At 37.5% G+C, this 15,614-nt stretch overlaps 2 protein-coding genes across 4 annotated transcripts in view; one reads left to right on the top strand and one right to left on the bottom strand.

The window, feature by feature from the left end:
- The first annotated feature begins 60 nt into the window (after positions 1–60).
- On the top strand, positions 61–8,682 carry nipa2 (NIPA magnesium transporter 2). Of its 3 annotated transcripts, none has more exons than XM_065272714.2 (6): positions 61–131; positions 1,535–1,762; positions 4,206–4,262; positions 4,599–4,689; positions 6,348–6,508; positions 6,861–8,682. In XM_065272714.2, the coding sequence occupies exons 2-6, from the start codon at positions 1,624–1,626 to the stop codon at positions 7,514–7,516; spliced, it is 1,104 nt and encodes a 367-aa protein (XP_065128786.1). In that variant the 5' UTR covers positions 61–131; positions 1,535–1,623; the 3' UTR covers positions 7,517–8,682. The 3 variants fall into 3 exon arrangements, with proteins under 3 accessions (XP_065128786.1, XP_065128785.1, XP_065128784.1); XM_065272713.2 differs by lacking the exon at positions 61–131 and adding an exon at positions 804–932; XM_065272712.2 differs by lacking the exon at positions 61–131 and adding an exon at positions 1,294–1,444.
- cyfip1 (cytoplasmic FMR1 interacting protein 1) overlaps positions 8,447–15,614 on the bottom strand; it is a 56,238-nt gene continuing 49,070 nt past the window's right edge. The window contains exons 25-31 of the mRNA XM_065272711.2: positions 15,311–15,401; positions 13,701–13,831; positions 10,240–10,312; positions 10,059–10,153; positions 9,473–9,711; positions 9,249–9,396; positions 8,447–9,161 (exon numbers count right to left, since the gene is read on the bottom strand). Of these exons, the coding sequence (XP_065128783.1) occupies positions 8,997–9,161; positions 9,249–9,396; positions 9,473–9,711; positions 10,059–10,153; positions 10,240–10,312; positions 13,701–13,831; positions 15,311–15,401 (942 nt within the window). The 3' untranslated portion in view covers positions 8,447–8,996. The remainder of the gene's footprint in view (positions 9,162–9,248; positions 9,397–9,472; positions 9,712–10,058; positions 10,154–10,239; positions 10,313–13,700; positions 13,832–15,310; positions 15,402–15,614) is intronic.

Below are 15,614 nucleotides of genomic sequence, written 5' to 3'. Positions count from 1 at the left end.
CATTCTAAACGTGTTAAGATGACGGCCAGCAGGGGTTGTTTGTCTTTGCCTTTGTACAGAAGAGTTGGGCTTCCTCGTTTCCCTCTACATCCTGATCCTGACAAGGAGTGAACGGAATCATTTCCAGCAGTGTATGTTAAACTGATCTTTTTATGTCTTTTATTATGAAATGCTGATAAATGTCTTCATAGTAACTTTTGAACTTTAAGATTTGTATATCGTATGGTTTCTACGAATGTATACCTTGATGATAATCGTTTAAATAAACTATTAGTTGCGGGAACATGGGCTATATTAAACTTAACTAGTTTTAGAGATTTAAGTCCGGTGTCTGGTTAGTTAAAGAGATACCAATAATCCACCGATCGTCGCTTTTTCCGCTAATACATTCTCTTATTAAATGTATGGCCTTTTGGCTTTTAATTAATAGCGTAGCAACTTCGCCATAGTTTTTGGACAGCCAAATAAAATTCTTGTAAAGGTTTACTTTAATTTATTACACCTGAAAAAAGGTACATTTTCCTAACAGCAATTACGTCATTCAAAAGGCTAACATGAGGCACGCGAATAATTTAATTTTAAAGCGGAGAGGGCATTTACAAAGTGCAATAACCTTGCTGTCATACACATAAATATATAACTAAAAACAGTTTTCGACACACACAAAAAATTAAAATTAGTTTTAAATTTTGTGACAACATTTGAACGCCTGATATGGACACAGGACGTAAGATGACCCATGACCAATCACATGAGAATGATTTGCGCATGCGCGCTCTAGATTCTTTCGCCGTGTAGGTGGATCTGTGCTTCTGCAAAGGCTCGCGTCAACACCGCGTCTGATAGCGTGGTCGAGAGAAAATGTGAAAGTCAAAATCTCCAAATATCCGTGACCAGAAACGATGTCGAGCTGATCTCCAGAAAACAACTAGGTACTTGGAATGACTCCGTAAATTGTATTACCCGTGCATGGTCTTAAGCTGTGTGTTTTGCTATAAATTATGAAGCTAATTGGCTAGGCTATCCTGTTGGGTTTGGCTGTTTGTTTGAATGGGTAATTGTCATGATGTTGTCACGTCAGGTTTTCGACCATTGTCGGAACTCCCCAACGTTGACTCTAATATAACGTTAACTTAGCTGCACTTGTTTAAATTAATTATGCTTGTCAGTGATCACTCCGTACTTGTCTTGGAAAGTTGGATCAAGCTGTACGCCCTTGTATTATATCTTGCAATGTGACTGTGCTGATAACATGTCAGTGGACTTTGAGACGGCGTGGTTTATAAAGTCATTTCCTGTTTTGCTTACCGCGTGTCGTCATGTATGTCATGCTACATTACATTGTCATTCCTCATTCTCGCTCTGAGCTGTGTGTGTGTTGTCATGAATACAAGCTCAGAAGATCGTATCAGCTGTAATGTGTGTAGGATTTCTAATAAAAACGGTATTGTATAGGCGAATGTCATTTATCTATTTTGAATGAATTACATTGACATTTTCTTTTTCATTCACTTTTTTTATTTTTTATTTATAGGTATCACTTTTGGTGAGGACTGCTCTTCTGGGGTGAACCTTTTGTGTGTTTATGTCAATGTGACGGGTGGAAACTCTACGGACAACACTATGGGTCAAGACAGAGGAAAATACGATTTTTATATAGGCCTCGGATTAGCCATAAGTTCCAGTATATTTATTGGGGGTAGTTTTATTTTAAAGAAAAAAGGACTGCTTCGACTGGCCAGAAAGGGCTCTATGCGAGCAGGTACGTGTCTTGTTTCTCTTTATAAGCCGATGTCTTTTAATTTAATGATTTAATGAAAGTTTTGGTTATACGTACCTTGTTCGTCCGACGTAAAACTGGTACGGGCAGGAAATGTGTTTGGGACACACCTGGTTGTCTCTAGTAGCTGTCATTGTTTAAAGGAAGGGTGCAGCATAGTAAAAAACAAATCACTGAAACTCCACTCACGTTTATTAATCATTACCAATGTTTTTATACAAACCTTGTCATACATAACTCTTAATATGTCACGTTATTTACAGATGACAATTGTATAAATGTATGTTGATATAATAATGTTTTAATACAAATATGATTTTTTTTTAAGCAATTTAAAACTTTATAAAATTGATTAATAACATATCATTGTGAAGTCATTTTATTGCAAAGTAAACCCTATATATTGAAAGTAGCGAAAAATCACAGATTTATTTTAATACTTCAAACAGTAATGTACGGTCAAAGTTTTAGGTAGATGCAGATGATATAGTATCTGGCACGCATAGTATATCACGTTTTGGTAATATATCAGTATTTTTTCCCATTTCCATTGGGAACAGGGGGGACATGCCTCCCCCCCAACCTTTTCAAAATCCCATTTGTTCCCCCCACTTGTCATGATTTTTTTTATCCGCACAAGGAGCAAGACGAAGCGTCTGCCTTAATTTACTTAATTTAATTATTTCCTGGACTTTCTAGCAACAAAGTCCCTGAACCTGTGTAAATTAGAGTCTGTGATTCTCCGATTCTCATGCGTGTCTTATCAGTATAGCCGGTTCGGTGATCACCGCTATCACCTGCTTTTAGATTGAACGGCATTTACTGCACAGAGCCGTATTTCACCGGAAGCTAGGCAAAATCGTGTTCATAATCGTGAAAGATCGTCTTCGATTTTGATTGTGATTTTGCCTAGCTTTTTGGTGAAATACAGTTCTGTGTAGTAAATGGCCCTCCATCTGAAAGCAGGTGATGGTGATTTAATACTGAACCGGCTTTACTTATGAGAAACACATGAGAATCGCAGTTTTTTTTTTTTTTTTTTTTTTGCCCAGCTCTAATGTAAATGCAAGAAATGGGATTCAAATCTAAAAAAAATCCCCCATTTTGTGTCCCCTACTTTTCAAACCAAAGTTACACCCTTGTATATCGTTATGGTCTGATATAACCCTTCTTTCAACATAAGTTCTGCCAGAAATGTAAACTGGTGGTCAGACATAAGCTTTCTAACCAGCTCACATGTTGTGCAGGTGTATATTGACCAAAAGGAACGAAAACTCGTCTTTGAATTTCATTTTCATCATATGCTGATGAATGTGACCTCTAACATGAGACTTTGACTTGCATGTGAACATTCATTTCGCTTTATAGAAAACACTTCGTATATCAGCATCCATCCCAAAATTACGAAGATATGAAATGTGGTCAGTTATGCTCGGCCCTAGGCACGCGGGTGTTAGTTGGGATATGCGTGAATGTGCATGATAGCAGTGATATTTTATTTGTAATTGTATTGTTTGTTTACTTGCATTGTTAAAAAGTCTGATTTGTTTTTTTCAACAGTTAAACATTGCTTTTTGTAATGCGTTCTTGACCTAAAAATAAGAAACATGTTAGTTGTAAAATAAAATAAAAATTTTAATAACATTTGAACTGAAAAAAGGTATAGATATTCGGTGTGTTATCGGTTTTGTGATATTGGTTTTGTGGTTGATATCGAGAATAAAAGACCTGAAGGCTGTGAATGACCAATCAGAATCAAGTGCTCCAGAGAGACACATAATATTAATAAACAAATAACTACTATATTATTTAGTCACACAAGAAATAGAGCTTGAGAAACTAGGATATGTCTTTGTCAAAAATCATTGAACGATCTGGCCTATTTGCCTAGGCCAGTGGTAACAAACCCTGTTCCTGGAAATCTACTCTCTGGCCGAGTTCACCTCCAACCCCAACCAAACACACCTGAACCTGCTAATCAAGCTTTTCATGGCTACCTAAATATTAGAGGCAGGTGTGCTGAAGCAGGGTTGGAGCTAAAGTATGCAGGTGGGTACATCTCCAGGAACAGGGATGGTGACCACTGGCCTAGACTATGTACTGTAACACAAACTGCTTAGGATACTAGAGTTGAACTTTGATTTAATTTAAAACGTTTGATAATGTACTCTAAAGAGGGTTGGGGAACACTTATATCTTTTATTTAATGTCAATATAAAGTTCAGGGTTGGGGAAACTTTGGTGTCATTTACCTTTTACCTTGTTGTATGGCTTAAGGCTGTCAGTTTTAAATTGACACAATGTAAACAACCAGTTAATCGTCAACTGATCATAGCTTCCGTCTGACTCTTGTTATTTTAAAATGAACAGACTTCGGTATGATCCTCTTTATATGTGGTGTTATGTTCATTTTCTTGCTTTTCAGGCCAAGGTGGTCACGCATACTTGAAAGAATGGCTGTGGTGGGCTGGCCTTTTATCAAGTAAGTGACCTACATAAAACATATTCCCCTGGTTTCACAGACAAGGCTTAAGAGTAGTCCTTGACTAAAACACATGTTTGAACTGTCTCAAATGAAAATATCAGATCTTAAAATATGCTAGTGCCATTTATTGGCCCCAGTAAAAAAAAATTCCAACACATGTTTATAAAAGATGCTTAAATATCTTAAAATCTTATTTGACTTAAGCTAAGCTTTGTCTGTGAAATGGTTTTTTATTTCTTTTCAGATTCCCATCACAGGCTCAAAACAGTGATGTTGTGGTTTAAATAGCTTGTCAGCTTTCAGTAACTATTTTAATTCTCTGTGGTTTGACAGTGGGGGCCGGTGAAGGTGCCAATTTTGCTGCATACGCCTTTGCTCCCGCCACTCTTGTGACTCCTCTCGGCGCTCTCAGCGTATTAGTGAGGTTTGTGAACTTACATTAATTGCTCCATAAGTCGGTCTTGCATTAATTATGGAATATGTTATGCATCTGTGTATGGAAATATTTAGCGGTCTTGTAGTGTGATTTACGTCATTTCGCCTTGTTTGCTCATCACTAAGCCTCTGGTGAGGCAGGGCTCAGCTGTGTTGTACCCGGCTTTCTATCTCCTGCAAACAATTAGTACTATTAGTATAAAATAATGCTTTTATTTAGTGTAATGTATGAATGTAACAGCACTTTTGGGAATCACACTTAACTCTTGGCACCAATCAGTATTGGTTATGACTCTAAGTACTGCTGTTTCATCTATTTTATGTTCTTGTTTAGCAAAATCTGTTTATTACCCCTTTGGGAACCTTAACAGTAGCCCATAAGTCATTATGTATCATTTTATATCCAATGCGAAATTAGGCTATTTATCACATTTTAGTAAGCTCTTAAAGTTTTTCCCCGCCAGCATTTAAAAAAAAAGTTGCCAGCCAGCACCAGCATTTATTATGATTTTCACAAAAGTTTAATGCCTTCCAGAAAATGTTCTTCATGAAATATATAAACCTACAATATATCAAATGAAAGAACAGACCCTCTGCTTTCAAATTAACAGCGGGGAAAGAGTTAAAGGAATATTCCATTTTCTTAAAAGAAAAATCCAGATAATTTTCTCACCACCATGTCATCCAAAATGATGATGTCTTTCTTTGTTCATTCGAGAAGAAATTATGTTTTTTGAGGAAAACATTGCAGGATTTTTCTCATTTTAATGGACTTTAATAGACACCAACAATTAACACTTAACTCAACACGTAACAGTTTTTTTCAACGGAGTTGAAAACTCTAAACGATCCCAAACGAGGCATAAGGGTCTTATCTAGCAAAACGATTGTCATGTTTGACAATAAAAATAACAAATATACACTTTTAAAGCACAACTTCTCGTCTAGTTCCGGTCCAGCGCAACCTAACGTAAATGCGTAGTGACGTAGGGAGATCACGTGTTACATATATAAAACGCACATTTGCGGACCATTGTAAACAATAAACTGACACAAAGACATTTATTAGTATCAGTTGACATACAACAACATAGAAACGGTCCTCGTTCTCAGCACTTGTAAACACTGGGGCGGAGTTTCGCGTTCGTCCTCTGTGACCTGTTGACGTCATGACGTATTGCGTGGGGTCACGTTAGCGCATCACGACCGGATCTAAACAAGAAGTTGTGCTTTAAAAGTGTATATTTGTTATTTTTCTTGTCAAAAATGACAATCGTTTTGCTAGATAAGACCCTTATGCCTCGTTTGGGATAGTTTATAGTTTAACTGTTACGTGTTGATTTAAGTGTTAATTGTTGGTGTCTATTAAAGTCCATTAAAATGAGAAAAATCCTGCAATGTTTTCCTCAAAAAACATAATTTCTTCTCGACTGAACAAAGAAAGACATCAACATTTTGGATGACATGGTGGTGAGTAAATTATCTGGATTTTTCTTGTAAGAAAATGGAATATTCCTTTTAAGGATGTTTTATTTTGAACTAAAATAACTTTTTTCCCTAATGTGCCATAATCATAGTTTATTTATTTAATTTTAAAGTTGTTTAGAGAAGTTTTAAACTAAATTTCTTATCTGTCTGTTCTTGCAGTGCGGTCTTGTCATCGTATTTCCTGACGGAGAGGTTGAACCTGCACGGGAAGCTTGGTTGTCTGCTTAGTATTCTGGGTTCTACTACCATGGTGATACATGCACCTAAAGAGGAGGAGATCGACAGCCTGAAAGACATGGCCAAAAAACTGGTCGATCCAGGTATGAGATCATGTAAAGGCAACAAAGGGCCCATTTGACGCTTGCTATTACTCAGCAGTTATCATACGTTTGCATGCACTTTACAAGTCAGATTTTAATCTGACTTGAGCAGTAATTCAACTCCATGTCACGTAAATGCTTTAGTACAACTTTAATTGTACAAGTCTGTCTTAAGAGAGATAGTCACCAAAAATGAAAATTCTGTCATCATGTTGTTACAAACCATTATAATTTTTTTTTAACAATTAATAAATCTGGTCCTATACCTACAATGGGATTTAGATCCCTATATATCACTTTGATCGTTCAATATAACCTAATTATTCCTATTTTTTTCTCCATCTGTCTACAGGCTTTGTGGTGTTTGCAACAGTTGTCATTATCGTAGCTCTCATTTTCATCTTCGTAGTGGGCCCGCGCCACGGCCAGACCAACATTTTGGTTTACATCACTATATGCTCTGTGATCGGCGCCCTTTCGGTTTCCTGCGTGAAGGGATTGGGCATCACAATTAAGGAGGCCATCGCCGGGAAGCCAGTTGTGGGAAACCCTTTGGCCTGGTTGCTGCTGCTGAGCCTGATAGCTTGTGTTAGTACACAGATCAACTACTTAAACAAAGCACTGGACATCTTTAACACATCTTTAGTGACGCCCATCTACTACGTGTTCTTCACCACCTCTGTACTGACTTGCTCTGCCATACTGTTCAAAGAATGGGAACACATGGGCGCAGGTGACATTATCGGCACGTTGAGCGGTTTCCTCACTATTATCGTGGGCATATTCCTACTGCACGCCTTTAAGGACGTTAACATCAGCTTGGCGACACTCGCAGTGTCCATTAGGAAGGAAGACAAAAACGGCCCTGTTTTAAACGGCATGGCAGCTCACAACCACTCCGGTTACGAGCTGCTACGGGAAGAAAACGCTGAGGACATTGGCGACAGAGAGATGGGATTGCCATTTGACAGTATCTCTAGAAGAAATGGTACTATGGCAGCCTCTTAGGGTCAAAAAGGATCCAGCGTGCAGCAGTTTATGAAAGTTAAATAAAATGTTTTTTTTTTTGCTGCTGTTTGGACATCTCGAATTGTTTGATAAAACCTAAGACAATCAACTCTTGAGGCAAAAAAAGGACCAATCGATTGTACTAAGAGTTATTGTTTTATTCGCCTTACTTTGGTTCAGACACGAGTACACGTAAAGGGTTCATCTCATTCCTCATGTAGCACTGTACATACAGCCCTGTACATTTTTAAGAGACTTTTGTTATATTTTATGTACAGATATCTGCCTTTACATGCACCAAAATTGTCTTAGACTTTATAATAAAGACATAACCGGAACACCACCTTATATAAACCTATCAACAGTGCATTTAGATTATTTTTAAGAAAAACACCACCGTTTTTCAATATTTTACTTTGTTCTTACCTTAACTTAGATGAATTAATACAGCCCTATCTTTTTTCAATGCGTGCACTTAATCTTTGTACAGCGCGTTTGTAAATGTGTTAGCATTTAGCCTAGCCCCATTCATTCCTAAGGATCCATAGGGATGTTTTCCCTTTTTAAAGACTAAGTACTAAGTATGTATGGTGGCGCAAAATAAAACATGGTGATTTTTTGAGCGTTTGGTAATTTTTTTTAAGCATGGTGATTTTTTTTAAGTGTTTGGTGGCTTCTTAATTCATCCCTGTTTGGATCCTAAGGAATGAATGGGGCTAGGCTAAATGCTAACACATTCACGATGCGCTGTGGAAAGATGAGGTGCATGCTTTGAAAACAGATAGGGATGTATTAAATCATCTAAGTTGAGGTAAAAACATAGTAAAATATTGAAAAAAGGTGGTGTTTTCCTTTAAATTATAGTTCACCAAATTTTTTCGTGGGTGATCTCTAACCTGTTTAGAGAATGTTGAAGAATGACTCTTAATCCTGTATTTGATACATATTTATTTAATTAAAGTTTGATTACATGATTCAAATACAAAAGGCACCTTTATCGAGAGTACTTGGTTACGCTAAGAGTTTTATTCGGTATAATAAATGAAAATAAAATCTAGCATGCATTTTTTTTAACCACCACCACCCAACTGGACTCAAACCGCAGCAAATCCTCAATTCGTTGATAAAACCCACTCATCCATTTCCCAACCCATATCCGTCCCCCCCCCAAGTATAAAACATGAAAATGAGTAGTGCTGCGCTACAATTAACGCAAAAGATAAAAGTAATTTTTCTATAATAAGGCACGTGTGTGTACACCCTAAAAACCACTGCGTGAAACTGGGCCGCTAAAAAATATATTTTGGCCTGATTGACCAAACCTGAGACGTGCAAATCCAATAATGTTACAAATGATTGGTGCCAAATCTCTTGGCTGCGTATTGCGTAATAAGGTGGCTTTGCAAGTAGAATGTGACAGTGAAACTGGTCCTAGAGATCACTAAATGTTCCCCCCTTCTGGTGCAAGTGTACAATAATCTCAGTTGCTGGCCAATGACTGATGAATGGGAGGCTGGAAGCATCGTACATGTTCTACTGGCATGTTCTCACCGTCCCCAGACTTCATGTACTTGTTTAAAATGGCAAAGATCTCATCGTTCAGAATCTGATACTTGCGAATCCGGTCAACCATTTTCTTGAGAGGCTACGGAGAGATCGAAATAAAAATGGATTATCGACCTGATAGTATCCATCTGAACCAGAATGCAATTTCGGTTTACAAATAACTCACCACGCTCTTGATGATCTCATCTTTGCCGTCGTGTTTCTGCACTTTTAGGAGATGGTAACTGAAGTCCAGGATATCGAAGCGTCTATGCTGACCAAGTAATGTGATAATCATGCAACCGGCCCAATTGAGTCCATCTCCAAAACATTGCCTAGAGTAGAAGCATGACATGCATGATTTGTGTAAAGCTAATGCCAAAATATATCATTGCCCATTCAGTCACTTACTCGACAGTGAACTCGTGTGCTCCCACAGGGATGCAGTAGACAAACTGCATGGCGCTCCATAACCTATGAAACTCCACGCATTCGTCCACGTGCATCACGCCGTTGCTGGGCAACGGGCCGCGCCAGATTGGGTCGTCCAGGTAACCACGGATGCGAGTCAGGATGACTTCAAACATGGAGAGACCACAGCACAGTCTCTCTTTGGTCAACAGGTCACCCTCACGAGCGATGGCAATTTGCTGATGAGAGATCGTAAAGTATGATTAATGAAATTAAACCCCTGCTTAGAACATTAATGTGATTCAATCAACTAATAAATAATCTATTTTGTTGTATGGTCAGTATTGAGCAGCACGTGTAACAGCTTTTAAAGTTAAAATTGAAGTGGACATTCACCTGACAATTGCATAAAAAAATCTATTTGCTTAATTAGCGCTGGCAAATCTCATCAATAGCCAATGAATCTATAAAAGGTTCATAGATTAGTGTATAAGTGTATAATTGCTGATGCTAATGACAATAAGTGAATGTGTGTCCCGGGGACGATAATGTAGTAAATAAATCAATTAAAGCGCCTGTCTCCCACCTGCGGGGTTCCCAGACGCTCGATTAGAGGCACCATATGCAGAGCTGTGTATTTGGCCTCCAATCGCTTCATCTTTGCATCCAGACGTTCACCTTCTGCATAAGGTGGGAATTGATATGTGTGAGGTATTACTTAACACAGTAGTATGTAGTCTCTATACATATTTGCAAATATGACATACCTTTAACGTGAACTCTTGGCAGGATGTTTTGGAAGGGTGCTGCATGCAACAGGTCGCACACCTCCTCTTGAGACTGCGTGAAAAAGAGAAGGCAAAAACTGAGAATATGAGAGGTTTCAGTCTCTAATCTTGGCTGTATTAAAGACTTAATCAGACTCCTCTAAATATTTCTTTCTGTTTGTACTTTAGTGGAGATCCTCTGCCTTGATTCATTTGGTTAAAGGTGCGGTTCCAGTAGATGGAGCCATGCAGTCACACAACGTTACTGAAGCTCTTACAGTTGACATTAAGACTATTGAAATCAGAATGCAAATATTTAAACCGACAACCTCGACTGCACTGAACTACCCATCAGGTCAGGCAGGTGCATTCACACCGAATTATGTTAATGAGGGATAGCGAGTTTCTATCAATCATAATTGTTGACTATGCTTGGTTTCAGTAAAAAACCAAGGGAAGGGATAGTTTACCCAAATATGAAAATTCTTTCATCGTTTACTCACCCTCATGTTGTTACAAACCTTTATACATTCCTTTGTTCTGATGAACACAAAAGGAAGAGATATTTTAAGAAACATTTGTAACTAAAATGATAAGAAGCCCCATTGAGATCCACAGTAGGAAAAAACATCATGGAAGTCAATGGGGCCTCTGATCGGTTTGCTTACAAACATTTCTCAAAATATCTTCCTTCGTGTTCATCAGAACAAAGAAATTTATACAGGTTTGTAATAACATAAGAGTGAGTAAATTTAATTTTTGGGTGACATTAGTTATTTCGGTAACACTTTGCTTGAAGGGGTGTTCATAAGTCAAGTGTCATGACCATAAATGTGCATAAAATATCCTTCATGACAACTATGTCTTTTGCTCAATTATGTAATTTTTAATGCAATCATGACTTTGTTTGAGATGTCTTTATTATGACAACTTAATATAAATCTGACATGGTAGAATAATTACCCAAGAAACTACCTAGCTTTATGGGTTAACATTACATTAAACTGTCATTTAATACCATGTCAAATAATTTTAAATACCTTTACAAAATGCAACAGACACGTCAAAATAATATACTTAGTTTTATGTATGTGCTCAATATATATAAAAAAATCTGACAACTAACAGAACTTGTTCTTCCTTACAAAGAGGGCTCAGAAATTTTTCTGACATAGAAAAAAAAAAATCAACAAAACATTATATTAATTATTTAATTATTTTTCATTTAATTTGAGGTGAATCAGTCTCTAATTGCAATAAAATATAATTTTATTAATTTTAATTTCTATTATTATTATTATTATTGAATGATTTATTTAATTTCTTAAACACATGGAGAAAACTTGAAATGAAAAATATTTATGACACTGTTATAAAACTATTTGACAGAGTAATAACACTTAATGACATTTAAATGACAAATTTAAATTTGTATCACTGGTAAAAAGTGGCCAGTTATGTTGTCTTGTGAATGTGTAATGTGAAGTTGTCATGACAAGTTATAATGTATTGGTTTATGTCAAGTTGTCATAACAAAGACATCTCAAACAATATCATCTTTGCATTAAAAATGACTTAACTGAGCGAATGACACTTAATAACACTTGTAATAAACATGCATAAAATCTCATTCATGTTCATGGCAAGTTTCATGTCATGATTATAATGGTGTCATGTCGGTCTTATGAACACCCCTTCAAGTAAAGTGTTACTGTTATTTCTAACCCTGCTGAAGTGATGGTTCATACAATGTAAAAAAACATGAAATATCAAAGGATGCAAAGATGACTAAACTGTGCTTAGTTTTTATATTAGATTCATTATTGGATTATGATAACTGTTGGAGCACTTGAAATATATGTCTGATTTTAAAATTTTTTTATTCGTTACAATTGTTTTCACAGACACATTTTTGGAGCAATGGAAAGACATTAAAAGTTCCAAGATCAACCAAATGGCCAAACATTTTAGAAAAAAAATGTTGGTACATTTTTGATCAAGCTATTGTATCACTTTAAATGACTGGAGTGCATCACTTAGGTCGTATAGACTACTTTTTGGAGCCATCACAATTGTTGTCCTTATTCCTATTATATACTCTTAAAAAATATTTCATTTGGCATGACGTCAGTGGAAAAATAATATATAATAACAACAACATTAACTATTCCTTTAAAAGTGAAATTTTCAGCAAGAACAAAAAGTTGACCTGCTCGTCTTAAAAGGCTAAAAAAACAGACACTGAAAAATCTACCAGTGCTGTCACAACTAACAATTGTAGAGGCGTTCCCATGACAACAGCCTTTCTGCCATAGGTAAGTTGTTTTAGTCAAATGTCCCAATCACTGCATGGGTGACAAGATTGAATGATGTGATGACAGTTGTCTCTTATATACAGTATCTTCCATCATCTATGCTGCGTATTATCAATGCCGGGGTGCCCTGGAGGCCTGGTGTCCTGCAGAGTTTAGCTCCAACTCTAATCAAACACACCTAAAGCAGCAAAGCCATTAAGGTCTTACTAAGAATAGAGGTTATGCATTGACATGACTTTTCCATGTGACCACGCCCTGTTGAGTGGCAAACGTTCAACAAAATGGCTGGTTTTCATAGCGGCTGCTGCGAAAATGCCAGTAAAACTGACTATTATCAGCTTAAATTGAATTTAGTTGGACTTGATAGCAGAGTTGGACAATACTTGGTTACATTAGTTACATTTTCCAAGCATCTGTGCTGTATTAGGCTTCAGTCACACCAAAAGCGCTTTATACGCTTGCAAACGCAAGGCGCGACGCACTGCCTTTTTTAAAAAAAGAGCAGTGCAACGCGGCTTTTCATATTGCTAAGCAACCACCGAGTCAGCTGTCTTGTCAATCAAATATTGAAGCGTGAGCGCTCTTTTGCTGTTAACTGTCATATCAGCAGAAACTTTAAAAAGAGGACGCTTGCTCTGACCTTGTTTGAGGGTGAGAGGTGCACAAACACACAGGAGAGAGTGAGCGAGTGGTGTCCGGTTCTTCAAAGCAACTGTAAACTTCCCTCACCACAACGTTAGGCCCGCCTCTCCCCTCATTCGATTGGACAATGGAAAGACACGAATGACGTCGGGCGCTTCTCCGCTCTCAGCGCTCCTTCAAAAACGCGTGCGCGGCAGGCGGCCAAAAACCGCAAGGCGCTCGGCGCGCATAAACAGCGCGCAAACGCGCCCTGCCCATAGAATATCATTCAAAAAAGGCGCCTGCAACTGCCATAAACGCTATTGGTGTGACTGGCCCCTTAGGGTGTTTGTCGTTTACTTCACTACATTCTAAAGCTTAGAATCATACTGTGTATTCTTTTATTTTGCATATTAAAATTTATTTAATACCTAATTACGTTAAAATTGTGTACTTTTACTTGAGTAACAAGTTTCTTGTGTGAACGAATTACACTTAGAGATGTTTAAAGTGGTGCTGTCATACCAAGCTCTGTTCACTCAGCATGCAGAAGAGCAGAGCGTTTCCAACCTCCCTTAGGTTCTGGAAGCATACGGTCTTAAGCTCGGCATACTCCACGATATCCTTCAACTGATGGTGGAAGAACTCCAGTATACCTGCGTTTAGGAGACACAGCTATTATTTTAGAGTAAAAACTATTTAAACTTGCTTTTAGTTTTTTAAATTCATGTTAAAGATATTTTTATAGACCTAATGTGTGTCATTGCACATTGATACACACAGTGTTCCTTGATCCTTTATTTTATCACAGAAATTAGAAAATATGCCACATTTAAGTGTTCCAGACTTCAGAAAAATATTTGTAAGCAAGCAGATCTGGGGCACCATTCACTTCCACAGTAGAAAAAAATAATACTACAGAAGTGAATGGTGCCCCATTGTGTTCAGCAGAATAAAGACATTTATAAAGGTTTGGAACAAAATGAGAATGCGTAATGACAGAATTTATTTTTTGGGAACTATCTAAAGGTCTATATATCGGCCGATGATGCTTGCTATGCTTCTCAATGAATTACGGTGTAATGCAGCTACACCCAAAAGCCAGAGGGCGCTCTCGGTCAGAAACTCAATATGCGCTGCAGACGAAGAACCATACACACGCAGCTCCAGGAAATGGCTTAAGGATATATTTATATTGCTGTACTTCAGACCTTTTCAGGTATTTTCATGATAATAAAGAATATGTATAATGATTATGTGTGACGAGTGTTGCTTTTTCAAATGCACGTTATAAACAACTCAAAGTAACAGTGATTTCAGATCGATAAGGATTTACTGATTAAAAGCCGTAGTACATGAAATAGCTGTGAATAATATCTGCTTTGCCATTCAGAATAGTTATCGGCCACGTATTATTAATGTATATCGACATTTATCTGCGCACCCCTAAAACTATCCCTTTAAGAAACAAAAGATTTGGTGCAGTTAATGTCAGGTTTAATTGTTGGTCAAAAAATATTGTTTGTGTTTTAAGCACTTGATTTTGAAGTAATCTGTCTACCCCATTCAAGTAGATAGGACTTTAATCCTGTTTGACTCAAATAACTGCCCGATAAATTGAAAACATGGCGCGACTTCACTTCCCTGAAGGGACTTTGGTAACACCCTTCAATCCAAAACTTTAAAATAATACTGACCCTATACTGTTTTTCTGCCCTCTTTCTTGTCTGCACCCATTAATTCTTTCATTTTGTTTTCTCCATGCCATCTAAAGCCTGCATAATCAAACAGAGTCATGATTTCACCAAAGAGCTCTGTATGATCACGCAGACAAAAATAAATAGAGAATATGAGAGGGAGAAGCAATTACAGAGCCTTCTGAAGTGGGGTCCGATTAAGTCTTATAAAACACCCGCCACGTTCATCTGTACGTCTGCTACGTAAGCTCAGCTTACAGAACGCGGTGTGTGCCCGACACACTGCGCCCTGCCAATCTGCCCAGCAGGACTGTAGGAAAGCTTAATAACTCAGTAGTCATCTTCTACTTTGTGATTAAGGAAGCTGATATTTACACAGGATCAAAGCTGCGCTCGGTTGAAAAAGCTTGTTAAGAGTTCGAGGGGTTTGGTCATCACCTGGCGAGCCGTACTCGTGGCGAGGCAGGCGGCATATCTTGGGCATCACTTCCATCAAGGTCTTCACATACTGAAGGATGGTGCCTTGGAGCTATAACAGAGAAACTTGTTTTAAAAGCTTGCATCATGTATATTTCAACGCACATAGTGTATTTATGTTAATTTTATGCAATAAAAAATTACATTTGCACCATTTTTATGAAAGTTTAGACTGAATGGACCTGAAAATGTCAAATGGTGTAACCGCAAATTGCACCAAAGAATGTATTTTAATATTTTATCCATCTTGATGGCATGTAAGCAT

This window comes from Paramisgurnus dabryanus, chromosome 7 (assembly GCF_030506205.2).
Source record: "Paramisgurnus dabryanus chromosome 7, PD_genome_1.1, whole genome shotgun sequence".
Classification (NCBI taxonomy): domain Eukaryota; kingdom Metazoa; phylum Chordata; class Actinopteri; order Cypriniformes; family Cobitidae; genus Paramisgurnus; species Paramisgurnus dabryanus.
The sequence above is the reverse complement of the archived record's forward strand: the minus strand, read 5'-3'. Positions and strand labels throughout refer to the sequence as shown.